Source organism: Stigmatopora argus, chromosome 8, assembly GCF_051989625.1.
Source record: "Stigmatopora argus isolate UIUO_Sarg chromosome 8, RoL_Sarg_1.0, whole genome shotgun sequence".
Lineage (NCBI taxonomy): Eukaryota > Metazoa > Chordata > Actinopteri > Syngnathiformes > Syngnathidae > Stigmatopora > Stigmatopora argus.
This window is the reverse complement of record NC_135394.1, coordinates 5,112,189-5,139,901: the sequence shown is the minus strand read 5'-3', so window position 1 is coordinate 5,139,901 and position 27,713 is coordinate 5,112,189. Positions and strand designations below refer to the sequence as shown.

Sequence of the window (27,713 nt, the reverse complement as noted above, 5' to 3'; positions counted from 1 at the left end):
ACCGTACCGTACCGCCGTTTTTGCTTAAATCATCACGTAAAAGCTTAACTATTCATACTTTTAATTAGCATTCCATTAAGAGGTAGAGCAATCCAGCAAGTCCAAACCCAATTTTAACTGTGGTTGAGGTACAGGCTAGATTTTTCCAAATTTGCACTTAAACTTTTGAACTTACATGGTTAGTATACTTAAAATTTGATTTGGAATGTTCCTTGGGAAAAAAAATGATGCAAAAACATTTTTGGGGAAAAAGATGCAGTGCTGCATGTGCAAGTCACTATTTCCAGACTAGTCATTTGTTGTGTCGTTTTAAGTACGTCTTGAGAAAATGTGTATATTAAATAGTGTGCAGCTGAATCCCCACTCAATCCCTTTTCTATACAGCATGTCATTCAAATTAGTCTTACAGGTGTGGCATAGTTTATATATCCTACATGTCATATCAGATTTATAACACATTGTCGTAGCTCAGAAAAGCGGGGGGAATGTATGATTCGCGAGCCACATATGTCACTTTTGATGGGTGCATATGGCCCTCTAGTAACCTGTAAGCTAAAATGTGGAACCCGCTTGTGAGAGAGCATGTATGAGAGCTTAGTCCTGGACGCACCATAGGCACATCAGTGTTCATAACACTACCTCGACCGCTGCTACATTGACCAGTGGAAGCCTTGCGTTGGCACATAACAGTGTGAGTGGCACTGCTTTATTCAATATTCATTTGATTTATTTTTTTTATATGAACATTTTTTGAAATATATTTTCATTTAGCATATTTGCTCTACCATTTTTTATTTTGTTTAAAATGCAAACAAAAAATTGTGAGAAAACTGGACAGAAAATGGTTTACACAAAGATAGAAAAATAATACCATACCTTTTTTGCTCACGATTATTGGACCCATATAATCTGATACAGTCCTCTCTGCCTAGTTTCAAATTAGAATGTTGCTACAGCCAATCAGCCTTTTGGAAAGGGTTAAGAATTTTAAAAGTTGCCAAAGCAAAGTTATAAGTTGTCTCAGGTATCTGTTGTATGATATTAGTTTGAAAATGTAATGTAATAAAATATGCTAGCTTCACCTTATACAGATTAATAATAGGGAGGGGATGTTTAAATGTAGTTGAAATTTTTCAACACTGCAAAACACTTCCTACTGGTTAATAGGGACAAACTGCCAAAATTGTACTTCAAAACAGCTACTTTAGGAATGGCATTAACCTAATAATGCTGTATTCGTGAAAAAAATCCAGCAGACATAGCAAAACAATAAAAGCGGGAAGCTGAAGATAAAGGTGTGCATTCCTGTCACGGTTGCATGATAATTAGTGATTCCTCGGTTATTGAAGAGCCGCTCACTGCTTTTCATTACCAGCAACAGACGTGCAATGAGAAAGGGAGACAGAGTAAGAAAGGGAGAGTGAGAGGAAATGGGAGCAGTGATGATGATGAGGAGAGCAGTGGTGATGGGGGGTCCACTGGATGGAAGGGTGAGAGAATTAGAGAAGGAAGAGATGTGAGAGAAAAGCGAGATAGGCATAGAGCAAGAAGTAAGTAAGGAAGGAGGGAAGAGAGCAAGAGGGCAAGAGAAAGTAAGAAAGAGAGAGCGAAAGAGCAAGTGAGTGAGAGAGCGAGCGAGAGAATGAAAAAAACGGAGTGTGTTCCAACCTGGTCGGTGTAGTCCTGGGGGAAGCTCCACAGCACGGTTGGATCTAGAGGTAATTGACAGACAGCATTAATCAGCGGGTGAGAAACACATAGACTTTGCTAGCTGCCTCAGAACACATACATATTAATGAGATGGGTGGGGGCAAGGGTGGCTGCTGCCTCTGTAGACACACGCACACGGACGAACACACACACGCATGCATACACACCCCTACACACACCTTATACTCACACAGCAGCAGCCGAACATAGTGAAAGAGAAAATGTGTTGAGGCTGTTTGTGACGTAAAGATGCAAATATATATTCTCAGTGTAGATATGATAGTTTTCCAAAATACACCCAATGATCCACGTTTATAAACAATTCTGCCAAAACATATTCCACTTTGTTTAATTAATGATAAATTGGTATATTTCTGTCCCACTGGAGGATTATTTTATAAATGTTATTGTCTTCATTATATCGATTTAATATTAGAATAAGTGATGACACCCCTGGCCACTGATCAAAGTGAATTGGTAATTGGTCATTTGACATTCTCTTTGACAAATTTCAGAAACTTTGATATTTAATCAAATACATACTAACTAAATAATCAACAAGAAGGATTAATTAGCGTGAATTAATTTGAATAATAAATATTTGCTTCAAAGGCATTCACACTTAAAATATGAAACTACAGTGCAAGTACTAAACAACACTTGCATTGAGTTGAAACCAGACATTTGCCAGTGCATTACTGCATTAAAAGACACAGAGATCACCTTGCTTGTACGTGTTTTTTCAGATCTGCTCATGAATTTTCAATATAAGTTTTGTGTTGTCCACTCAAAAACATTGACTTTATTCTTGTTTGGAAATCATGATGTTTCTACCCGTATTTTACAGCTAAGGTTGTGTTATCATGCTTCCAAATGTTACAATACTTGATGGAGAGCGTAATTTCAACTTCAAATATAAAGTATTTGGCTAAAATTAAGATAGATAAAGGAATACAGAGTATTTAACATCTAACATTATCCCCACAGCGTTTTCACCAGCTGACAGTCTTCTCAATATCCATACTCAATATAAAAACATCTGTCTTAAAGTCCCGTAATCATTTGAGGAGGTACTTGACTGAATTCAACAGACTGAACTTCCTTGATCCACAATTCGTAGTCCTTTTCTTTGTTAAGTGAACCAAAAAAGTGCAAAATACTGTTTTAATCCAATTTTACTGATGGCCAGAGTCGGTTAGTGATATCGGTTAGCTCCCTCCTCATCCGTTTAGTTTCATTATTTTTGTGTTTTAGTTGTACTTTACCAGGAAATCCAGGAAAAGGAGTTTGGTTTGTACGTGTGGTGTACAAAACAATGGTTAATAGGTGTTCTGTAGGAAATTGCTCCAACGCGAACAAGTGAAAAAAACGTGTTGCCAATGAAAAGTTGTTAACAATGACAAGAAGGCTTTTGCTGGGGTTGTTGGCTGTGGCATTCCTAAAATTGCCCACAAATCTTGGATAAATGATTAGTTTTTAAATTGCTATGCTTGTAGTTGTGTAGAGTCGAGAGGCGTAAATATAAGATGTTTACCATCCATTAGGTGCTTGAGCTCCCATGCAAAGGCAAACGGAAATAATTATTGCACCATTTCAGTAGTTATGGATCTGTGTCAGTCTTGATTATTTCTTTAATACTCTTTGCTATTATTTAATAAGTGTGTAAAATTGTGTGATAGTAGAACTTTGATGTGGCAAATTATCCTTGAGGATGATCCTTGACCTTGCCAAAGTGACTGAAAGGTAATCTCTGAACAAAGGGGTAAACAGTGCTAAAGTCACCATCTTAGCACCAGAAGCCTACATTAGAGGAGACAAACTCATGGTAAGGTCAAAGTTATGAGCCATATCCTGTAAAATTCCACTCTGTCGCCACATTACATTTAACCATCTTTCGCTCTAGAGCAGGGGTGGTCCAACTTTTTTGCTGTAAGATCTATTTTTCAAGGAGTTAACCTTTTACAATCTACCTTTTTTCCAGGCCAACGTTCAAAGCTTAACAATTAATATACCTTCCATTAGACACTATCAACATGTATGGGAGCAGTAAGAAACGGGGGTGAAAATGCACTAACGATTCAGGCTAAAGCTTATTGAGGACATGACTATTTTACCGATCTACCAATAGTTCCTTGGCGGTCTACCAGCAGATTGCACCCCTGCTCTAGACATTCATTCATTTATTTTCTGAACCTCTTTATTCTCAGGGTCGCTGGAGCCTATCCCAGCTGAGGCGGGGGACACCCTGAATCGGTGGCCAGCCGGTTGCAGGGCACAAGGAGACGGACAACCATGCACACTCACACCCATACCTAGGGCCAATTTAGAGTGTCCAATCAGCCTACCATGCATGCTTTTTTGGAATGTGGGAGGAAATCAGAGTACCCGGAGGAATCCCACGTAGGCCCGGAGAGAACATGCAAACTCCACACAGGTGTACCGACCTGGATTTGAACCCAGGACCCCAACGCGCTAACCACTCATCTGGCGGGCCGCTCTAGACATTAAGGAAACATATTTCCAAAGCGAAAAGAAGAATAGGATGCTGCTTAACATTCTTATAAATAAATTTAAAAATCAGAAAGCAAGCAGGTTGTAAAACAATACAGATGGTGTCAGGATTATTACTTGAAAGAAAGCACAAAGGAAGGAAAGAATTGATGACTGTTTGCATCGAAATCCATTATTTCTTACATAATACATTAGTTCATGCCCTTGTCTTGAAAAATTCTACCTTTCCCTGGACCCAGTGATCTTAAGAGCTGAAATAATTAATTATTTCAAAATGTTATGGATTAACCCAGGGGTGTCAAACTCATTTTTTGTCGAGGGCCACGTGGTAGTTTTGATTACATCCGGAGGGCCGTTATGTCTTCCAACTAGGCTGCCAAAATTAATCGATTAATAAATTGACAGCTTTCTCGATTGTGCTAATCGATAGATCATTTTTGGACATTCAAATTAGTACAAATTGTTTGCAATTATGGATTTAAAATGAGGAGACAGGAAATAATCTACAATCTTCATTTGAATTTCATCATAAAACAGAAAGTTGGCACTCATCATTTACTTTCTCGGGCCACACAGAATGATGCGGTGGGCCAGATTTGGCCCATGGGCCGCCACTTTGACACTGTGGATTAACCCATTAAAAGTACAATGATCAGTAACAGTTTATCATGGGAGTAACTTGGAATTAAAAACAAAATAATGAGTCACCTAAAGTTGTATTTAAATGTGACCTGAAATTAAAAGATATATTGTCTTTATTGCACTGAGACAGATAGACCCCAAATTCTTTCCCAATTTTGGGTCCTCCTGATTGTTTTGCATTTCCTAACCTTACTTTCTCCGGTGGAACGTAAAACCCCCCTTGCTCTTCCCGCATTATTCTCTCACTCTCTTGCTGGGTGTGTGAAGGGCGCAAGAGGGGGCCTGAAGGGGGTTAAGGCTGAAAGTTGAAGGTTACGAGGGTGAAGAGGACCCCTGTTGCTCGGCCCGGGGACACAAATGTCACCATGACAGATCCTGGAACGGGTAATTCATCCTCACCTCCTCACAAACCACACACTCATATCTGAATTGATTACAACGCTTCAGCTCACATTTCATTGCATTACATATTCAGAATTCTTGACTGAATAAATAAAAAGATGGTCTCTATAATTAAGGAGGTACAATGTTTTATTATGCATGCATAAATATGGAACACAGTTGAAGAGTATTGTGGATGTGAAATATGAAAATATTTTTTTAGTAATCTCATAAAAAAAATTAATTTACTGTTTATATTCACAAATTCATGTACTGTCACCGTTGACTATGTTTGCAATTTACTGTAGCTATACTTGAAAGGGCCTGACAATAAAGAGTTGAAAGGAATATTAAATCTCTAAGAGTAGCGTGAAACTTCATGCAATTATTGGCAAATATTTGTCCCAATCGAATCTTTTGGGAGGAAATTGGGTGAATTACAATAATTTTATTTTCTTCATTTAAAAAAATGGTCTGAAAGAGACTAAATGTTGTTTAGTGGCACGGCAGTGGTTTATTTTTTTTATGTAATATGTGATATGTTTTGTATGTAATAACACAAAAAGAAAATTACATCCACACAAATGCTAGCAATCGACAAAAATGCCTTGATTTTAAAACAGATGTCTGTTGGTAGTGGTATTGGTGGAAGCTTATGTGATAGGAGAAAACAACCTAAACAGGCCTGTTAGGTGTGAATTGAATTGAAATCACCTATCTACAGTTGGATTACTACATTCACACCCTAGAATATGGCGATGGGCAAATGTAGCGATAAGTGACCATCGGACCTTGCCATGTGCACGTGTCCATATAAACAGTTTACAGTGAGACTGCAAGATCATGACAGATTGTTTTATGTACAGTAGCATGTCCAATAATCCCTGGGGCCTTCAAGCATGGCTGACCTCCAAGAGTTAGCAAGGAGGCAATGTGTAACCAGCCTCTAGCAATGGCACATTTAGGGGGGAAAGGGCGGTGAGGATGGTTTTTAAAATAAAATAAAAAAATAAAATAAATCAATGCTTTGTCTATTCCTGAGACACATGTCTTTAAAGTCAAAGGTCGAAAGTGAGCTAGGTGAGAGCAAGGTTAATAGGTGATGGGGATTGGGAGTGTAGAGCAGGGTGAGAGAGGCCAAACAATATGTGAGATGAAGCTCGTACGTGCGCCGATGACGATGCCTCATTACACCTAACTCAGGTGGATCATTAGAAAAAACAAATGATAAAATTACACTTTTTTATATCTGCACTGGGAATTGAAAACTGTGCTTTTCTTTAATCCCTCTTTGACAATTGTGTTCATAATTTTATGCGTATTGGCACGTCCAAGTAGGCTAAAAATGAAAAGTGCTGGCATCTTCATCTTGGCATACATTTATGCTTCTTGGGATTTCCAAGCAAGGCAAAAAAGGAGATATTGGCAGAAGAGAATGGCATTCCTAATGCTGTTGGCTGGTTGAAAAATTTGGCACAAGATGCCATGTGTCAGAAAGCTCACACTGGCCAACAAGATTCCATGCAAAATATTAAACCAAAGCTATGGTGTGAATAAACTAAGAGCAAGTCTCAACATGATATAAGGTTGGTTATACGAATGTCATATTCTTGCTGGTGAAAAAAAAAACGATAAATATGAAATGCACCCACAGTGTATCTCTAGAGGATCATCTCAACTGTTGAATGACCTGAATTTAAAGTTCTGTCAAAATCAAGAAAAATACCTAACCGCAAACCCAGTGTGAATACATATAAAGATAAAAGCCTCTACTTTATCATCGTCTATTCTGTGGGAATCAAATACAGATATGGAACCCTTATGGCCAACCGCTGCTGTAAAGACATTTTTTTAAAGCACTTTTTTCACCTCATTCCACAAACGACTGAATATGTGTTGTGTGTGAATAGGGGGCCTGTTTGTTAAGGGAGGCTGAATCCCATATGGTGAACACCAGCTCCTCCAGTGAGAAGACAGGCTCTGAAAGCCAACGGCAGCCTCTCTCCATCCATACTCCAAAGATGAAGGGATGTAGCGCCTGCCTCTCCTTGTTCCTCCTTTCTCTCACTCCCTTTGCCTGCTTTCCTCCCTTATTCTTGGCCAGGGGTTAAACTGCTGCACTCTAACCTCCCTGGCAGTAATTTCATTCACTCCATTTTTCTTGCATGCTTCCTCATCTGTGAGAGAGATTTATTTCACAGTATGTAGTGGATTAGGCTTCATTCGCATGCCCCCGTACAAAAGCATTGTTTTAGCAGCAGCCAGGACGCTGTAACAGGAGGAAGCTGCTGCTGGTAAGCATCCACAATATGGTCATTGTGGACATAGGGCTGGAGGGACCCTGCACCAGAGGCTGTCTAGACTTTGAGCCTGCACCGATTGGAAAAAAGAGGGAGAAAATCCCATCAGGCAGTGGAGTGAAAGTTAACTAAGATACCCTGCTGTGAACCTGATGAAGATGTCAAGCCAACATATGGCAAAAAATGTCCATTGTCAGAAGAAGATGCTTTCTTCCCTCAGAGGGTGGCTAAAGAAGATCAGGGGGCGGGGGTGCAACCTAAAGGAAGGAATAACTGTGGTGGTCATCGCTTTACTTTTGGATCAGTACACTTATTCTGGCTGGAAGGAGGCCCAACTCCTCCACATGCAGTCAAAGGAGTAAGCAGATTAACGGGCATTTTTCAAAAGGCCTGCCGAAGGAAAACACACTTGGACGTTTACAACATTTTGGGGGGCTTTCGCCAATCAACCAGTCCTGCACGCAGTAAATGGCATTACATTTCATGCTGATTTAGTGGGCAGAGGTTTCTAATAAAGATTATATGGTCCTTAAATTCATTAAAAACTGATTGGTCACACTGGCTAAATAACAAATGAGGGCAAGGAAAGGAACTGGAAAAAATTGTCAAAAGCTGAGGTAACTAACGTGAAAACTACTTTCATTCAATTTGACTCAAAATTAAGATGACTATTTTTTTAACCGGTAATTGCAATCAAACTGCTCCAGTCTAAGCAGAACATGACCAAATAACATTTCAAAACCAATACTAGGTTAAAATAGATATGAAGGTGTGAACATGTTAACCATTTACAATTGAATCGCAAAAGATTTCAAAGGATTGCAGTTGCTTTTCTAGACAGAAAATGGAAGAAAAAAAATCAACAACTGGCAAGCTTCCCATGCAGAAGATCATGGCCGGAGGGATTTTCTAATCCACTTCTTCATGTATATCTGAAGAAAATAAACAACAGCCTCAGCCTCGGTCTCGCTGGAAGAAGACGAAAGAAAGAGCTGCATTGAGATGATGTGACCCTAATAATGCCACATTAGTTGTTTCATTTTCCCAGCGATGTGAGAAAACTGCTTCAGTGGGACGAGCTGAGGAAGGGAGAGGGGGCGGGTGAAACGGAGCAATGCACAGACAGAGATGGAAAGAGAGAAGTGAAAGTGATACTGTCTTCAGGCTAGTTGGGATGCAACCCAATTTCGCAGCTTCACGAATGAGTGGCACAGCATATGGACGCAACCTTTGTGACAGCCCTGCATATCATCACATATCAGCGCTGATATTTTCAGTCAGATTCCATACTAGTCCAACATTACATCAAATGGGGCCTCTGCATAACTGCATTGCCAACACAACACAGCATTTATTTGGCTAGCTTAGAAGGACGTAACTATTATCGCCTGCAGCAAAACTTCTCCCACTAAACAAAACCTATGATGGTTGGCAATATACAGTAACTCTAACGGTTCCTTCCAAAGAGAGCATTGAACCGCACAAGATTGCGCGAGGATGGCAAGAATGCAAAAAAAAACAAGAAATAACATAATAAACAAGTATGGTATGGAGGCAGTAATGAAGAGAACAGAGTCAAAAGCCATGCTATCAGTTGTGGATCGTTCACTCAAAAGGGAAAAATGGGATTTTGCATGGATACAAAACCATAATCTGCAAGCCTTGTAGGAAAAGGCTGAGAATAAAGAAAGCCTGAGGACAAAGTTGTTTCAACATCTCAAGAACTAACATCATAGACATTAAAGCTATACGAGTCAGCTATCCATGGCAAGCCTTACGCAGCCAAAGTATCAGCAGAAAACCACGTTCAGCAAAATTGTAAGACACAAGGCAGTCGCTGACTACATCAGAACAACCGCAACGAAAAACAGCAGGGAGAAGTAAAGTACTGAATTCATATTTGAACAATTTACATCTAAAATGCCAACTTCCCGTCTGGAAATAGCCAAGAAAATCTGTGAACAGTGTAATTGAGGCGGACAATCCAAACTAACAATGAATATTTCTAAAACTAATTTCTCAGCCATTTGGAAATAAAATCAGCACAATACGGGGGGTGCGCTATATGTTACTCCTAATCAAATTGAAGAGAAATCGTCATATTGTATAGATGTCTTTTTAAAGGTGTATTTTAATTTTAATAATATGTAACAAATATTTGTAATAACAGTTTTCCTCCTTAATTTGAATTATGGCATTGCGTGCAACTGTCTGTTTGTGTGAGCATGTGTGAAAATGTTGATATCTATCATTATGACACATGCCAGAATGACTGAACCACTTTTCAAACATAACCAAAACTACTCATGGACATATCCACTCAAGCCCACTTCAAACACTGAAAACATCACAGTGATTTCCCCAACATTTTGGATTTTATGAACGTTTTACAATTTAGGACTGTCCCGCTCACTTGAGTTGGGTGATGCTTTTTACTCAGGAAATTCAAGACATTGAAAACATTTGATTTATTCTTTCTAACACAACTGGAGCCAAAAATCTATTTGGCCATTTGGCTGCATAACTTGGTTCCAATCAGGAGAGACACTGTTGGCCGGTAGTAATCACAAACAATAGTATGCATACAATTCTATTATTAAACATGCTTCCAGATAAAATGTCCTCAATTTTCCAGGTAAGCAATCATAATCCGTTGAGGCCTTGTTGCATTACCTTTAAGAGGGTTGGTGATTGCTTGTACAGTCTTGGTTACGACAAACAGACAGACTGAATTCTATTTTGAGAAGTGCAACAAATTGTAGTTTTTCGATACATATAATGTTAAGGAAGCCTGCGATCAAGTGATTGCCAGCAAGCAGCAGATTCTTAGGGTAGGGTTTCTTTTTACTTTTTGAGGTGGTGGGTAGCAGCATCACAGAAAACACTGTGTCGCACGGTAGCTCCTTGAGGTGTGGAGCGGATCGATCTCTGTTAATGTCATATGGCTCAGCACCCAGAGGCAGCAGCATGGTGCTGATGACAGTGAAAAGCCTTGCCTTTGGCGGCTACATGCACGCTGCTGCTGAGCTGTGATTTGAAGTTCACATGCAAACGCTGACAGAAAGACAGCTCTCAGTCAGGCATTCCAACTTTCAGTCAGTCAGACAGTCTTCCCACAGGGAAGACAAAACATCTGAACCCGTTAAAAGCACACAGTGGAACAAACAGTCTCAAAATTCTGCAGGACTGGTGGGTAAAATGTTAATACGCAATACAAACGTAGAACACAAATTACCAGTATTCATTCACCTGTCGTAAAAGAAATGAATAATTTCAATGAGGCATCTAATGTCAAATGCTGCAGAAATGGTACAATTACCTATTTATAAAATAAAATCTCAGAAGAAAATGTCTTTAATTTTCTCTGACTGACATGAAGTCACATAGAACTGCAAATTTTGCCTATGGTGAAGTAAGCTCAGGCGGCAACTGCATTTGTTTTAACTTGTTTTGTAGCTATTGTTCAGCAGTAATGTAAAATTGGATCATTATTTTTACTTGTATATCTACAAGGCACTGTGATCGGCTAGCCACCGATTGAGCCGCCTTTGGCCCAGAGTCAGCTGAGATAGGCTCCAGCACCCCCGTGACCCTAATGAGGATAAAACGTTTCAGAAAATGAGATGAGATTTACAAGGCATAATATAATGCTGAGTTTTCTTGTCAAACATATAGTGCTTTTACATTCTTCCACCAAATTTCCAGACTTTGATACCGCATACCTTAAATGCTTGTGTTAGGATGAAACACATTTTCATCACAATTGCAAGACACAATGGTGTTATCAAGTATCATCTGTATTATCTATCACCGAGCACTCTAGGGTTTTGTGCTAGCAGACGAGCTGAAAAAATAGTATTCGGTCATATACCTCGTTCTTTAATGCTTCTACTCAAAAATGCACCATCAATGGTGTGAATGAAGTGTTGAACGTAGTTGCCTGTTTTCCGGGCACTGATCTTGTCAAAGCTGTGAAAATGTTTCCAATTATGTGACATTATCTAGTGATACATTGTACTGCAAGAGGAATCACAACAAACTCTCAACTGTATATACAGTCCAATACCGAGAGACAATTGCAGAGACATTAAAAAAGTTCTACTTGTCAATGAAAAAAGGTTGAAGAGAAAGTTAGGAAATTAATGTACAGGATGGCTTGAAGCAAGTCATTTTCTACTAAAAAGGAGAAGGAGAAAAAACACACCAGTGTACCGCCTGGATCCATAGATAAGGTTTAAGTGAATATGAGGCTCTGTTAAGTACTGTCTGATGACAAAAAAACTATACAGTATGAGTGCAGTCAATTTGGATGGATTTTAAATTTGTTAGACTGATTGATGTCAGAAATGTACAAGTGGAAACTATTAGTTTTCATTCGAATGTACTTCAGTACTATCAACCGAAATATTGACTCAAGATCTAGGGAAGAGGTCTGGGGTCTAATATATATTTGAACTATTCATTTTTTAAAATGGCATCCAACTTGAAACCCTGAGAATTACTAAGCACAACCTGAGAAAGATGACCAAAGAATGCATTTTTCTTGGTAATAAAATCAGGCAATCAATACCCATGATGCATTTAAAACTTGAAGTAACTGAGCTCCAACACTGATTGTCACGTTTCTAAATGTGAATATCGCATGCTCACACAGACTGTCTATCTGTGAACAAATAGCAGGATTTCCAGTGATAAATGATATAAGACATTTACAAAAGCATCAAGCTTGACCTATATTTTCTGTCCTGAAAAATAGGCCAAAGCCCAAATTAAAGGCCAGTAGGGCTACAACGTGCATGTAAACGCCGTCATGTTCACAGTAATTGTGGGGTGTTAGGCAACATTGGGGTAGCCTTGAACACAGAGACATACCCTGGAGGCATAGCTGTTGACATGTAAATAGTGAGGACTGAAGCTGAAATGACAGCACAGACAGCAGCCTTCTACCACTAGTTCTGCATGACTTGGATTTGGTCTTGGTGCCTAAATTAAGAGTCTGGATGTCAGAATACCAGTACTCATATCATGTCAATAAGTAGGTTGATTTTCTTAATTACCAAAAAAGGTACATATCTGTCTTTTAGATCATGTGGCTTTGAGATCATTTTCCGTCACCTTACAAGAAATAGCTCTGAAGATTTGGAATACTACAAAGTGGTATGTTACCTTTCACAGCTGACCAGAATGATAAAGCATAACATTTCACTATTTGGTCTTATATCATTTGGGGGGAAAGCTCAAGTCGTCGAGGGATTTAGTAGTACTATTTGTATTACATAGCTTGCAAGTATAGACAGAATATACTGCACCACCTCTAGTCTACATTACAATGTCAATGGAGATATTGGAGATAGTGAACTTTATTCATTTACATTCTAAAAATGTTTTATATACTTAGTTATGATTGTTTTAGGCGGCCCAGTGCGTCAGCCTCACTTTTTGAAATCAAGGATTCAATCCCAGATTCGGATTTTCCTATGTGGAGTTTGCATATTCTCCCCGGGTTTATTGGCTTTTCTCAGGGAACTCCATTTATCTTCCGCACCCCAAAAACATGCATGGTGGAGTAGTTGAACACTCTAAATTGCCCCAAGGTATTTGTGTGAGCATGAATGGTTGTCCGTCTCCTTGTGCCTTGCAATTGGCTGGCCACCAATTCAGGGCATCCCCCGCATGGTGCCTGTAGTTAGCTGGGATAGGCTCCAGCTCCCCCCACGATCCCTGTGAGGTTAAGCAGTACAGAAATTCAATGAATGAATGATTGTATTGTTGGCTAAAGTCAGCCAATAGGCTTCAGCACAGACGCAGCCTGAATGGTTGGCACATTTCACAAATATTATCTAAATAACTGCAATCGATATTTGTGTACGACAGCAGCACTTTTTACACCTATGTTTGATGTTAAATTGCAATAGAAATAAAGTTGAGTTGCTTTTTATTTATTTATTTCCTTTAGTTATTGAAGTTATTCCATGACACTTTAATTATGAAAAGCAGTTTACTGTTTAAAAAGTCAGTAATTTCTAATATCTGACCCACAGGCCATTGTTACCAAGAGGAAAGGTTTCTTTTGCGCCTTTTGTCACATTTCCCTGCCATTTGTCTATCACCAGATTTACAAACCAATATCATAAGATGAGGCTTTCAAGATGTAGCCTTAAGAAGTGACACCTTTGATCTGTTTTATTCTTGTTTTAATCTGTTTTGATCACGACAAAAAAAGAAAGCTTATTTATTACTAAATCCAACTCACAGCACCAGAGAACAATTAACGCAGTACGTAATGAACTAATCCAGTTCATTTGGAACTAGGCCATCTTGATAAAACATGAAAAAGAACGAGCCACTCATTTTTCGGAAGACTTCCGATGATATATTGTGTGTATATTTAGGCATTTATGGTCATCTGTATTACAAATGCCATCTATTGTGCTACACATATTTCTGTCATCTCTTGACATATTTGTGAAGAACTTAGACTTTGAGCTAGTTCCTCATTTCGCGTTTGCTTCATTGATTTCATGTTTTACCATAAATAAGACAACAGCTATCCAGAGAATGAAGAATGATCAGTCACAAGGGTATATATTCACTCAGGTCTATTACCATGAACGCACACAAACAACAGCCAGTAAAAACAACTGCCATCTCTGTAAAGCTGTGAGTGAATGTGACGCAATGAAACGCTCGTGCATTCGTCATAATCTCCATATTTTAAATTATTGATTAAGCCCTACATTTCCCCAGTTTTCAAACTAAAGAATAAACGTCTATAAATAGCCAGCATAATCCATGCCTCGAACTATTTCCATATTTTCCCCGTTCAGTTGAGGCTGTTAATACAAATGAAAAATGGAGAATAAACATGGTTTAATCGGCATATGCAAGACCATTTACATTATGTTACACAATGTATTGATGCACAAAATAACTTTTATTGAATGAACAGAAATCATCAAAATGCAACCACTCTCATTCAGGCCTAGCGTTATATGCTTAGGCCAATAAAGAGTAGAAAACATCGCTGTCCAGAGGGAGTTGGATGTGTTTCAGTAAGTACACCAGTTTTCAGAGAGAAGTGAAGGAAGAAAAAAAGGGCAATGGCAGTGGCAATTGTGTCAAGAAAAAAATAAAACGGGAATCTTTAAAAAAAAAAATGGAGTTGTAAACTCCTAACCGTGCAGATAAGTGAATACCTTTAGAGTTAATGTAGTTCGATACAAAGAGAGGCATTCCCATCTTTTTAGGTAAGGCAATCAAGAACTCAAACCAGCAAACAGCAGGTTCCGACACACTCGTGAATGGATGAGTGACTCTCAGTGGGGAGGTACAAAGGATTCCAGACAAGAACAAAAGAGTGATGATAGAGAGCACGGGGAGAAGCTGTTACGCTGTTATGCTAAAGTGAGGTCTTACTATTTGACTGTCCATGCAGTAGGGATCGGTATTAAGGACCTGAGTAGGATTTTTCAAGATTATTAAATTAATTCAAAAGTTCAGTTTCCCTTTTGGAAAGAAATATGAAGTAGCAGATGGAGCATGGGCTGAGTAATTAAAGTTTGGTTTAAAGAGCATGCAAGGCTGTATGTTTTACCATATTTCACATGTACTCTTAAAAATACTGCTAATCTGTCAGAATTGATCAACCAGGCTAACCATCTACAGACAATATTAACACAGCGGGAAGAGCAAGGAAACATGCATGGTTTGACTTAGAGGAAAGAAAACTAAGTGTTTGATAATATATTCATCTCCTGTAAAGGAGTTAATTTAGTAATGTCACACAGTTGAGCCAAACTAGAAAGGGAAAGGGTTGTGAGATAAACAATATGTAAGACCCAGGGGCCTTCTCAAAAGTGTAAGTGAAAGAGTGCGGCTTCTCTAATGACCAATCAACACCCTCCTTCGTGCCTTGGCATCTGTTAGTCAATGGCCTCCGATTTAAGTGCGATTTTTCCATGAACTCAAAGTGCTGCTAAGATCAAATCACACCGAGGAATAAGCGTGCTTTGGGTCAAGAACTACTTCTGCCATTAAAAAAATGTCAACATTCAACCTTTTCCAAAAGTTCTACTACAGAGAAATTTTGCTCTACGATTACAAAAGGTGAAAAACAGAAAGGATAAAAATACTGTTTTGCTTGAGGGGCTACAGCATAGAAACTAGCAGGTGGCAATTGAACTAGCGAACAGTAGGTGACACTTTGAGACCTCCAGATCTCTAAGGATACACCCAGTACAAAAGAGACATTTCATAATTGGACAAAGTCAAGCTAAAATGCCATGTGGATTAAAGGCCAAATTAAGAATGCTATACACTTCAATTTTAGACTTCCAGATAAAAGAGTGCCGGTCTGCACGTTTAAACACTAATCGTATTTTCTGGACTATAATTTGCACGTTTTTCATAGTTCTCCTCGGCCTGCGAGTTGTCTTTTTTATTTTTTTTCATTCTGACCGCCAACATTTTGTTATGCTGTGTTTAAATTTATTTTGTGCTACATCTTGTTATCTAAGTTTCCTACTTTCCTAAATTATGGTTGATAGACATTTGGTGAAATAACTTCTATCATCAGTATGTATCCTCAAATTGATGAATCTTATAAATCAGAAATAGTGCCATGATCAAGAATAAATTGAGAATATATGTTATATGCAAAGTGATTAGGAAACTAGAAGTTTCCCATTACACTAGAGCACACCAAAACTCATTAATTAATTGATGGTATCTGAAAATGCATATTTTTGGTGATGTGAAAAAAATGATTATAAGTGGGAATTACACCGCCAATTTCTGTTTTCCAAGGTTTGATCTGCACTCAAAAAATATTATAAAAAATATTATTTTTTATGCATGAATAGGTCCATCATTGGGGCCTGGACTTCAAATACAACAGAAATATTGGTGTGTTTGAAAAGATTTGGGAATTCCTAGTTCTATATCAGGGGTGGGCATACTATTCCACAAAAATATTGCAAGTGCAATAGGTGGATTGCAGTCAGAAGATTTCTGCAGAAAACAAGAAGCTTGTTTTCTGCAGAAATCTCATTGGTTAACGTGCCTTTGCTGGATCGGTTGAAACCAAAACCTGCACCCACAGCGGCCCTCAAGGACCGGTTTGCCCACCCCTGTTCTAGATCTTCCGATGTATATCTCATGGTATAACTGAATAACAGTGCGTTTTAGTTTAAACATACATAGTTGATTAAGTTTTAAGGATTTGTGAATGTTTCATGTTTCTCTGCAATTTTTTTACATCCTATTAATTGACACGGTAGGGGGGTGAACATGCAAAATGAATCACACGGGCAATAACTTGTCATATGAGGTGTCTACGCTCCCTGAGGTGCGTTTTTTGAAAGAATAAACCATCTCCATAATTGCAGCATGAATGTAGTTGTAAACTGGTATGGTGATCTCTTAAGTCTATTGCTTTATTACTGGAAAAACAATCTGTCTAAAAGGAACGGGTGAGAACAGGTAGCATCTGTCCCCACCTACTGCCTTGGCAGCTTTTGCATCATCTGCTAGCTTTGGCAGCATCTTGGAACCACATCAATATGGCTCTATGTAGCCAGGACCGCTAGTAGCTAGCATGCCAGTCACGCTTTCAACCAACACGCGCGCACACAGCCTGAGCATCCAAAGAGCACTGAGCCAACAGAGCTAAGCGTAACTGAGCTCGCATTGAACAGGGAGGCCAAGTCTCCCTGGACCTGCATGGGGGAAAAGGGCCGGTGTCTGTCATCTATTCACACAAGCCCGGTTAGAAGTGTAGAGCAAAGTCCACACATGTACACTCCTTCTGTTGTTTTGAGATTTATTTTCATGCTTTTTCTGCAATAATGAATACATCGAGAGATGCATGCTACAAACATCCTAAATCTCCCAGAATGGAGACAGCAACAGAACTCCCTGAGTGTTTTTTTTTCCGGAGCGTACAGGCCCTCTCCAACCATCATCGAAGCGCCAGTTAGGACAGCACGAGACGCCACAGGGCAAGCACTCCAGTAAGAAACGAAAACATACAACTCACTTTACAGCACAATATTTTCAAGTATATCCCTGTCCAGTTAACATGAAGAATAACGACACCATACCAAATTGCACTGTTAAACACTGACTTCAGCATTGCGCACAGTAGGCTTAATAATAGTTTATATAATAATTGCCCAAAAGGTACAAGTGTGAGCATGAATTGTTGTCAGTCTTCTTGTGCACTGCCATTGGCTGGCCACCAATTCAGGGTGTCCCCGGCCTGGTGCCCATTGTTGTCTAGGATAGGCTCCAGCACCTTGTAATAATAAGCAGTACAGAAAATGAATGAATAAATAATTTATTACTAATTGAAAGTTGGTGAAAGTAATAGTTCTTATGTATATTTTTATATGTATGGGCACGGTGGGATGGGTTTGAAATGTGTTTTGGATAGGGTCGAGAAACGCCCTGAAATTACTTATCGGAATCTGGGATGCCTGATACTATCCTAGCGAGTCAATTAATTTTTATAAAGAACGATTGCTGGTAGGCCACAAGGAACCCTATAGTTATTTAAATCACAGAAATGATAACATCACCACACCACTGTAATTAAGTGGCAGGTGGATGGAAAGGACCAAACACACCCACATGACTTAACAGAAACAAAATTTCCTGAATGGCATGCTTTAAATGTTTCACGTTAACAATTGCATTATATTCACAGAAACATGTTATGTTTGAGGCGTGCGGAGACCGCAGTTGAACCCAATTGCCGCGAAGCAAATGGACATGGGGAATGTGGGTGAACTAACGTAAACTTTAATTACGAAAACTTGTTCACAAAACCAGAGAGGACTCTAATCAACAAAAAAACACCAAAAGCACATAAACCTAACACATGACAAAAACTTTAAACCATAAAGGTCACGCATCATTAGGTACAGGACTTATAGCATTCAGAGTGGTTCAATAGCCTCGTTGGCATAACATCAGAGACCCACAGAGGTCTCATGAGATCCTCCTACACAGTTGTTCTGTCCAATGTAAACTGAAAACAACAGATCATTTCAGTGGATTCACATTTAGCGACTGTCTGAACGGTGCTATTTACATTGGGAAATTGGGAAATTACATTTGTGCTTGACGATAGCCTCTTCACCAATGTGAACAATGTTTAATCAAAAGGACATTACTGGCAATTCATAAGATTTGGTTGGCTCAAATAAACTATAAAGAAAGAAAAACATACTCCTGTGTCTTTGTCTCGGTCATTTGTTGGATGTTTTCTGACTTGTTTTGGATTGGGTCATTATCTTATTATCTTAGCTGCAGTTGAGACCAACATTTCTGACACTAGCAAAATTTGCCATTAATGTATTTAAATTTTCTTTTCATCCTGCACAGATTGGAGATGCGCATCATGCAACAAAGAACATTTGAACATAACAGTGTATATCTTGCATGGTTCATGGTGCGGTGCTATTTCCCTTTTTTTTCTTTTTTTTTTAGTATGTGGCTTGTGATGTAATGTCACTGTTTATCCGAAGAGCCTTTTCAATAACTCATTTACATAAATAAGTCTCATTTTCGTTTTATCGATAATCTCACAAAAATACAGCTCCTCCAAGCATTAAAGTCTGAACATATTTTTTTCCTTTTTACAATTTTTTTGGAATGCAAGTAGTGAAGAAAGAGGTCTAGATCATTTTTTTTGCTTGCATTTGCCAAGATACCTTTTGTCGTGCCTGCAAACACTACTTATTCGATTCTGAGTGTTTGACACGGTTTCTATGCGGAAACTCCCACAGGACTTCACTTCCCCATGCAGACCTTAACTTGCGCTAATAATAAATCTTATGAAGGCATAAGACAAAACCAATGTCAAGTGAACCGAACCAAACATACAACATTGAAACATTTCAATCCATCATCCACATGAGCATTTACACAATTACATTGAAATGTATAGTTACACTATATATATATGTGTATGTATATATATATATATATATATATATATATATATATATATATATATATATATATATATATATATATATATATATATATATATATCCTCAGTTTAACAAATGAAAGTGGGAGGATTCAAGTCGGCTCTTGTATCCTTTGATTTTTTTTTCTGAAAATGGCCTGCGGAGAAAAAAGTTTGGGCACCCCTGATCTAAGGAGACGTCTACATTTGGATGGCTGGGGTTATACTGTGTAGTTTATACAATACACCTACCCACGAAGGATTGTGCGCAGTGTTTAACATTTTTTTACTATATTAAGAGAAATTAGGTCATTAACAAAAAAATGCAGGGCATTCTTTTCAACTATTTCAGAATTACTCACCAGGTTATATTACATAATGAGAACAAGACTCATAACCAATGGACACTGCTTATTTACAATGACTAAGAAATTATTTCATGGTTATGCTCCTTTTAGAGCCCAAAAAGAAAGGCTGCTGTCTGTGCTGTCATTTCTCTTAAATAGAGAATAATGTCACTAGAGGTCTGCCACAACAGTTCTGATTACAGAAAGTGTGAAAGCCAGTTAACACAGGAAGTCAAGGGAGAGGCCTGACCATCTTAAAAAGAGTTATTTTCTTTGACAACTCAAACGGCAGCCTTGTGCCTTTTGGTGTTAACCTGTACATCAGACTGGTCATGTGATAGTGTCATAGGTGGATCTAGTTACAGGGACTGCAACTGCAGCACAAGGATGTGGCGAGGGAGGCAGAAAAACTGTTAGCAACATCAGCAAAACCACATAAGATTTTCATCGACTCAGGCGTAACTGTTAAGTATGCTTTATAACCTGAATTTCTATGTAGGGTAGAAACAGAAGAAGGAAAAAATTAAGAAACACTTGCAACCCTAACCCTTTAAATTCTTTCCAGTAAACTAAAGTCACATAAGAATATAGAAAAGGTGAATTATTCTGCTATATCGCGAAAAAACCAAATAAGTGAATCATACATTAATTATAGCCACGTCTGCTTGAGTAAGGTCATGGGTGGAGAACATGCAAAACTGATGCGATGCCTTTTCGAGTAAGAAGCAGATTGCCATAAGTGACGAGGTTTCAGATCATGGCCAAAGCCTTTCTACTTCGACTCACAGCTTTAACCCTTTCTATGACAATATGATGAGCCCTCCACACCAGTGAGTGCAACTGTAGTGCTTAATTAATGTGTAGTATTCCAAGATTAGCCAATTATTCAGCTTCCATAAGATTATCAGTAACACAAATATGTAAAGCATAATGAGGAGCAGCCTTCATTTATTTACTAATATGAACTAACTTCAAAATGAGTATATGACAGCAATTGGGCCTTGCTTGTAGAGTATTAAAATGGGGGGGAACACTGTAATGGGGCCTTTTTTATATGCGTATATATATCAATCAGGTCTAAGTCCACAGCCTTGAGTAAAATGACTCAGCTAAATGCATATGTCTGACCCGCAGAGTGTGCAAACAGTGCTGTGAAGCTGTGCTCTAGGGAGCACGAGTCCGGATATGAGCCTGACCCTGAATCATATGTGGAGGAAGTGGGTTATTACTCCACAAGCTGGTGGTTTATGAGTTAGCTTAAAAATTCAATATCAGAAGTAGATCCAAAGACCACTTTCGGTCTACTCTTTACTTCAACAAAGTAGCAGTACAACAAGTCTACATAACACCTCCTAAATGTCAAAGGGGAGAGTGCACAAAATAAGTTAACCAGTGTAAAATGTAGTGAAAATGTTTGCCTGTGATTTTTGACTTTGTGGTGACACCAGGTACTGTTGTAAGATATGGCCAAATTTATTTTCAGTTTTCACAAATACAAGGATATAATGCAGCCAGCAGTCCCTTTCCAGGCCTGCCTCGCCATCTTTTGTCCATTCGGTGACCGCAGGAATGTTTGACCATGGCAAATAGTACAACAGTTAATACAACTTGCTGATCCAAGCGTGATCTTTCCAAAACAATCTTTGAGGGGTCAGGGTGCAACGAGAACGGTGGTTATCTTACAAACTGAACAGCAGCGGAAAAATGCAGACTGGGAGGGCAGTCGAACAGACGGAGAATGAATGGCACTAATATCTAACTGAAGCATTGCAGCTGAGTTTCAGCTGACTTACTCCTGACCTTGCTTTCAAGAAAAACTCAAGCAAGACGCACAGAAAACGATGGCGAAAACATGATTGCTTGTCTTTGTGCACACGCCACCCAATAGGGAGTGTACGTCTAAGTGGCGTAAATTCTGTGTTTTCATTCTGGTGCACACTGCTGCCAACATTATAACTATTACAACAACCTGTCTGCAGTATCTTACAATCCCTGTAATTACACAGTAAGCCGTTACTCTTTACAAGCAAAGAAATTCCTGAGCCATAAAAAAAGAGAGAATAAAAACACAAAAACTTATTTTAAGTAAGCAATATTAAGTTAAGTTGCCCAAATGAGTACATTTTTTACAAAAGAGTCAGAGGTTATGGATGTTATTTACGATTTGTGTTAATTACTAAGCTATTACTTAGTTTGGTAATAACAAAAACATTCACATATACATATTACTATTTCTGAGAATATGTGTGTGTGCGTGCGTTAGTGTGTTTGTCCGTTAACATCGGACAAAATGGACACTGTACATCCTATTTGAATGCGGTTTTGAACTAAAAATTGAAAATGTACGACTTAGGATGTTACCACGCTCAATTTTTGAATTTGGGCCCCAGTTTTTTTTTTTTAATCAATTTTTCTAACTGGGAGTCACATTTTTAAGGTAAAAAAGTGTGACTTTGGGCTCATTTTTTGGTACATGTGACACTTTTAGAGAAAAATTAGTTTGTTTATTTAAAGCACCATGAAGATTCCAAGTGGAGAGGCTTTGTCGCCCAAGCAGGTGGGACGGGCGAAGCCGGACCCCTCTGCTTTTTCTCTTCTAATCACAAGCGGTGAGAATGCATTGATATAAAATTCACAGGCAACATGGGGCTGATATGGCATCCACTGACATGATAACACAATAATTACGATTCATTACTAAACTGAGCAACTCATTTTATACTGGGAATATCGAATAGCACACCAAAAATGTAATAAAAATGATGTGTAATTAAATACTGATCTTATCTAAATGTACTGCCAAATGTATTTACAGTACATTCCGTGAAATCTGGGAAATGCAAATTGACTACAGCACAGGTGTCAAAGTGGCGGCTCGGGGGCCAAATCTGGCCCGCCGCATCATTTTGTGTGGCCCGGGAAAGTAAATCATGAGTGCCGACTTTCTGTTTTAGGATCAAATTAAAATGAAGAGTATAGATGTATATTAAATTTCCTGATTTTCCCCCTTTTAAATCAATAATTGTAATTTTTCAATCATTTTTTTCTGTGTTTAGTTCAAAAATATTTTTGTAAAATCCATACCTGTCAACCTCTGCCGATAACTGCCCTTATAAATGATTATGATTCCCCTTACAAACCCCCAAAAAACCTTTGCCCTCATTTATAAGGGCAGTTATCGGCAGAGGTTGACAGGTATGAAAATCTAAAAATATATATAAAAAAGCTAAAATAAAAATTGTTTTAGATCTATAAAAAAAATGAATATTCACGGCTTTTAATCCAGTTCTTTTAATCCATTCATTTAAAAAATCTAAATATTATATCTAAAATGGTCCGGCCCACGTGAAATCAAGTTGACGTTAAAGCGGCCCGCGAACCAACCAGAGTCTGACACCCTTGGCTTAAGCCATGACTCATTTTATGGTATGAATGACTATAATTGGATATGGAAGTTTATTGTACCTTTTGCCTTTGACTATACACAAATGGCAATTTTCATACAAGTGTAGTGAATTCAGGTCACATTCTCACAGTACTTCTGATGACTTTGCAGGGCATCCTGATTGGCAATAAGTGCTTGAATTGATAATAGCCTATCAAAATGGTTTGTTCTTAACTCAGTAATAAACCCTTGCTAGTCTTATTATGCAGTGGTTGTCGTCATGTCCCAACAGCAGTAAGCAGGCCAGTAATATAAAACTATGAGCAGTGATTACATTAATACTTCAGTAATCTTAATACTTCTAACTCGTGTTTGCTCAATATAATTCAGCAGAACAGAATTAACAGCTTGATAGGAACAGGCAAGTTTTAAACACAAAATGAGGTCAGAGATGAGAAAAGGAGATTATCAGTGATGAAAACGACATCGCTTACCCCCATTTCTAGTGGCTGAAGATTCCACACGCACTACCAGATCAAATGTTCGGTCTGGGTTCTCCCTAAAAAGACAGGATGGAGCCATAAATGTTGAAACAGAATAGCTGTCATTATCAGCTCACACAACCACTTGCTGTAATTGAATAGTAATTTCTGGTAGTAACAAGTGGCCACTGATCTTCGTGAAGTCAATGGCAGAATGCTGCTCTGATGCAATGGAGACAGACAGACAGACAGACATATGGTTAAAACAGGACATCGGGCACATGTTGTCAAATCTTTGAAGAGGTTAGCAGGGCTGCTAACAAGCAGACAGAGCAGCAGACTGACCCAAAAAGCTGTCGAGCCAGCTGGTCTTAATTCCACTAGTGGAAAAGGCTCAAGTAACGGGGCATAGGCTAGCATTTCCTCCTCCTCGGCACTTCTTCTCCACGATCTATGTCAAGGCACACGTCTATTTCACTTTGTAAAAAAAAATGAGAACGCCTTACTTGACTCTGCTGTCCATGTTTTAGCTACCGCATCGCGACAGCTCCGTGCTGCTGTCTTGTCGCCGCTTCTCTGCTTCTCGGCAATCCGACAATTGTCCCGGTCCCGATTCCGGTCCCGGATCGCTTTTGGTTATCTGGTCGCTGCAGAAAGCTGTCACATCTCCACGGGAAAAGAGGGGAACGGTGTCTGCTTTGCCCTTGTTCCGTTAACGTGGGCCCAGTCCCAGGAGTGCACCACCGTGCTTATTTCCCACAACAAACATCACTCCAGGAAGTGCTGTCAAAACGGATTCCTACGTCATCGCATCGGATGACGCCGATTAGCATTTCATATAGACATTTTTATATAGACTATACTTGCCGCATTTACCAAATATTTCAACAGAATATAAATATATATATATATATATATATATATATATATATATATATATATATATATATATATATATATATATATATATATATATATATATATATATATATATATTTATATATATATATATATATATATATAAATTCTTTCCCGGGCCTGGATGGGTTTTCTCCGGGTACTCCAGTTTTTTGTTTTTTTAAAGCTGCAATTAGGCTGGTTGAAAACTCTAAGTTCCCCTTAGGTATGTATGAGTGGGAGTGTGAATGGTTGTACGTCTCCCTGTGCTCTTGCGACTGGCTGGCCACCAATTCAGGGTATCCCCGCCTCAGCTGGGATAGGCTCCAGCACCCCCTGTGAACATTTTACGTGACATTCTCAAGTAAAATGTTTAATGATATAAATATTTTTTAAATACTTGTCCTCAATAAATAAAATACGTTTTAATGTAATATGAATTTCAAAAATGTGTAAACATTTTAAAAACTAATAATAAATGGAAAAAGAAAATACATTTCTTTTGGGTTGTTTTTAATATAAAAAAACAATTTTAAAAAGAATATGTACTGTTTTTTCCACTTTTTATTTTCATTGGAATCATGTGAGTGACTTATGAATCTAATTGGAATATTCTAAATAAATTAAAATATTTAACAATTAAAATCAGAATATTTACAAATTTCCCTTTTTCAATGAATAACAAAAACTAAATTTAACGATCGGGTATCCTTATTGGTTATTATAATTAAACCGATATAAATAATTAAATTAAAAAAATCAAATGAAACTTAGATAACAAGCTATTTTCTATTGCATGGCTTGAAAAAGAGAATTTGGACATTTTCTAGATCAATGATGTCTCTTAGCAATGACCATATGGTCAAAATAGTTGTTGCTTGATTTGATGATAATCAATGAGTTGCTAGTTAAATTGTGGCAGCCCTAATTGGCAGATTTAATGAACTTCCAAAGGCAACGATAAATACGATGTGGCCCAAGACAAAGATGAGTTTAACACCTTTGTATCTAGTGCACTGTTTTGCCTCCCAAAAACATGGTTATCTCTAACAAGAGGGACTTACTTTGTACTGTATAAGCACTCATTCCTTCCCACGTTTCATCTTTCATAATTCTTCCTGAAATGCAAGCATCTCGAGGATATACGCTGCTAACTCGAACAAAGTTTGAAAACAGTTAATTGCTTAAACCAGGGGTCGGGAATCTTTTTGAAAGAGAGAGCCATAAACAATTCCCATTTTCAAATGTTATTCCTTGAGAGCCATACTCCCAATTTAAAAGTCAAAATACATGAAAATGTGCGATTTTTTTTAGTCATTTTCCCACTTTTAAAGTACAAAAAGTCTCTGAATTCTTTTGACAACATTATTACGCTATTGCTAATCAATGAAGTCAATGAGTATCAATGAGAGAATGAATGCAGAAGACTCAAATCAATGCCACAGTTCCGACGTGACGTTCCTATTGGTCCGTTTGGGACTCGGCTCCCTCACCACCGGTTTCCATATTTTAGCTCAGAGCCATATGCACCCATCAAAAGAGCCACATGTGGCTCCCGAGCCATAGGTTCCCTACCCCTGGCTTAAACTATCATTTGGCCCTAGATCAGGGGTCGGGAACCTTTTTGACGAAGAGAGCCACAAACAATTCATATTTTCAAATGTTATTCCTTGTGAGCCATACTACAAATTTAAAAGTCAAAATACATACATGTAAACGAGTGCCTTTTCATTTTTTTGGGGTAATTTCACCATTTTTAAAGTGGAAAATAAGGAATATTTTTAAAAAGATTCTTATACTGTTGCTAATCAAGGAGAGGATGCATTCCACTCTGCTACTACTGCAAAAAAAAAGAAGATTAAAGCAAAAAAAAGAAGATTAAAGCAGTTCTAGATGTAATATCTCAGTTCTGTCACCAGCAATTTCCATTTTTTTTTAGCTCACAGGTTAGCAAAGGGCCAGATGCACCCATCAAAAGAGCCACATGTGGCTCCCGAGCCATAGGTTCCCTACCCCTGCCCTAGATGCTGGCAACTATACAAAAGGCCACTGGAAGAACCTATTACATTGGCAGTATTGCACTTCTCCTATAATGAGTTGTTTCTTTTTTATTTCCCGGTTAATAATGTGTATGCATTAAGATAGAATTGATGTTTAGTGTGTCTGTCTTTCCGTTTGATTGCCAGCTCAGGCCATTTTGTGATGAGTTTGCATGCTTCTCTTATCTTGACACCAGTTTTTGCCATGTTACTCTGATTCCCTCAAATATCAATAAAACATCCACGCTTAGCTATTTAAGATAAGAATCCGTTTTTTTTTTCATATAAAGGTTTAAATGGGAGTATTACAGGTGGTTTGTTAACACATGATCTGCAATTGGCTAGCAAAACTATGTGGGAGTACACAAATAGTATATAAATCAAATCATGAATTTGTATTGCTCAATGATTATATAGTAAACACAACCAAGAGGAATTTTAGAATAAAAATGTAAGCACAATAAATAAATAGTTTAAAGATGGGACTTTGGCATTATATTTATCAGTGGTTTAGAAGCAAAGTGAGCCAATTGTCGTATTTATATAAATTGTTCACATCAGCTCTCAAAACTTTCACCCATTTTACACTTCAGGTCTAACCCAAAGAGACTGTAACTGATCATATTGAGTTAAGCAGCACCCAAAACATTTGAGGAACATCTATAGGAAAATTTTACCTGAAATGCACATTGCAATGGTAGAATGGGAGGAAAATACGTACATTCAATATACATGTTACCCATGATTGTTCATTGAGTAACTGTAGGCAAAAATATATCCTAAGATATCCAATTGAATTTTTATGTGCTCCTGTTAGAACTAAGAGTGAATGTATTTATCTTTGTTTCATGGTCTGACTCACAAATGTGCACTTGAATTTGTCAAGAGACCTAGTTCCTTATTTGTCAGGGGACCAACTCCCAAAAGTCAAACCAGCTCGCAATATCACTTACTGTTCTGACTCTTCAATATGCCTGAATGTTGGTCTCTTTTATCAGGAACCAACCCATCTCAGAGGAGCTTGCATTCTCTTTAGATTTTGATT

At 38.2% G+C, this 27,713-nt stretch overlaps 1 protein-coding gene across 2 annotated transcripts in view; it reads right to left on the bottom strand.

Moving 5' to 3' along the window:
• dennd1b (DENN/MADD domain containing 1B) overlaps nucleotides 1–24,521 on the bottom strand; it is a 113,766-nt gene extending 89,245 nt beyond the window's left edge. For both annotated transcript variants that reach the window (XM_077606949.1, XM_077606948.1), the window contains exons 1-3: nucleotides 24,239–24,521; nucleotides 23,745–23,809; nucleotides 1,669–1,712 (exon numbers count right to left, since the gene is read on the bottom strand). In XM_077606949.1, coding sequence (XP_077463075.1) covers nucleotides 1,669–1,712; nucleotides 23,745–23,809; nucleotides 24,239–24,255 — 126 coding nt within the window. In that variant the 5' untranslated portion in view covers nucleotides 24,256–24,521. The remainder of the gene's footprint in view (nucleotides 1–1,668; nucleotides 1,713–23,744; nucleotides 23,810–24,238) is intronic.
• Nucleotides 24,522–27,713: the final 3,192 nt, after the last annotated feature.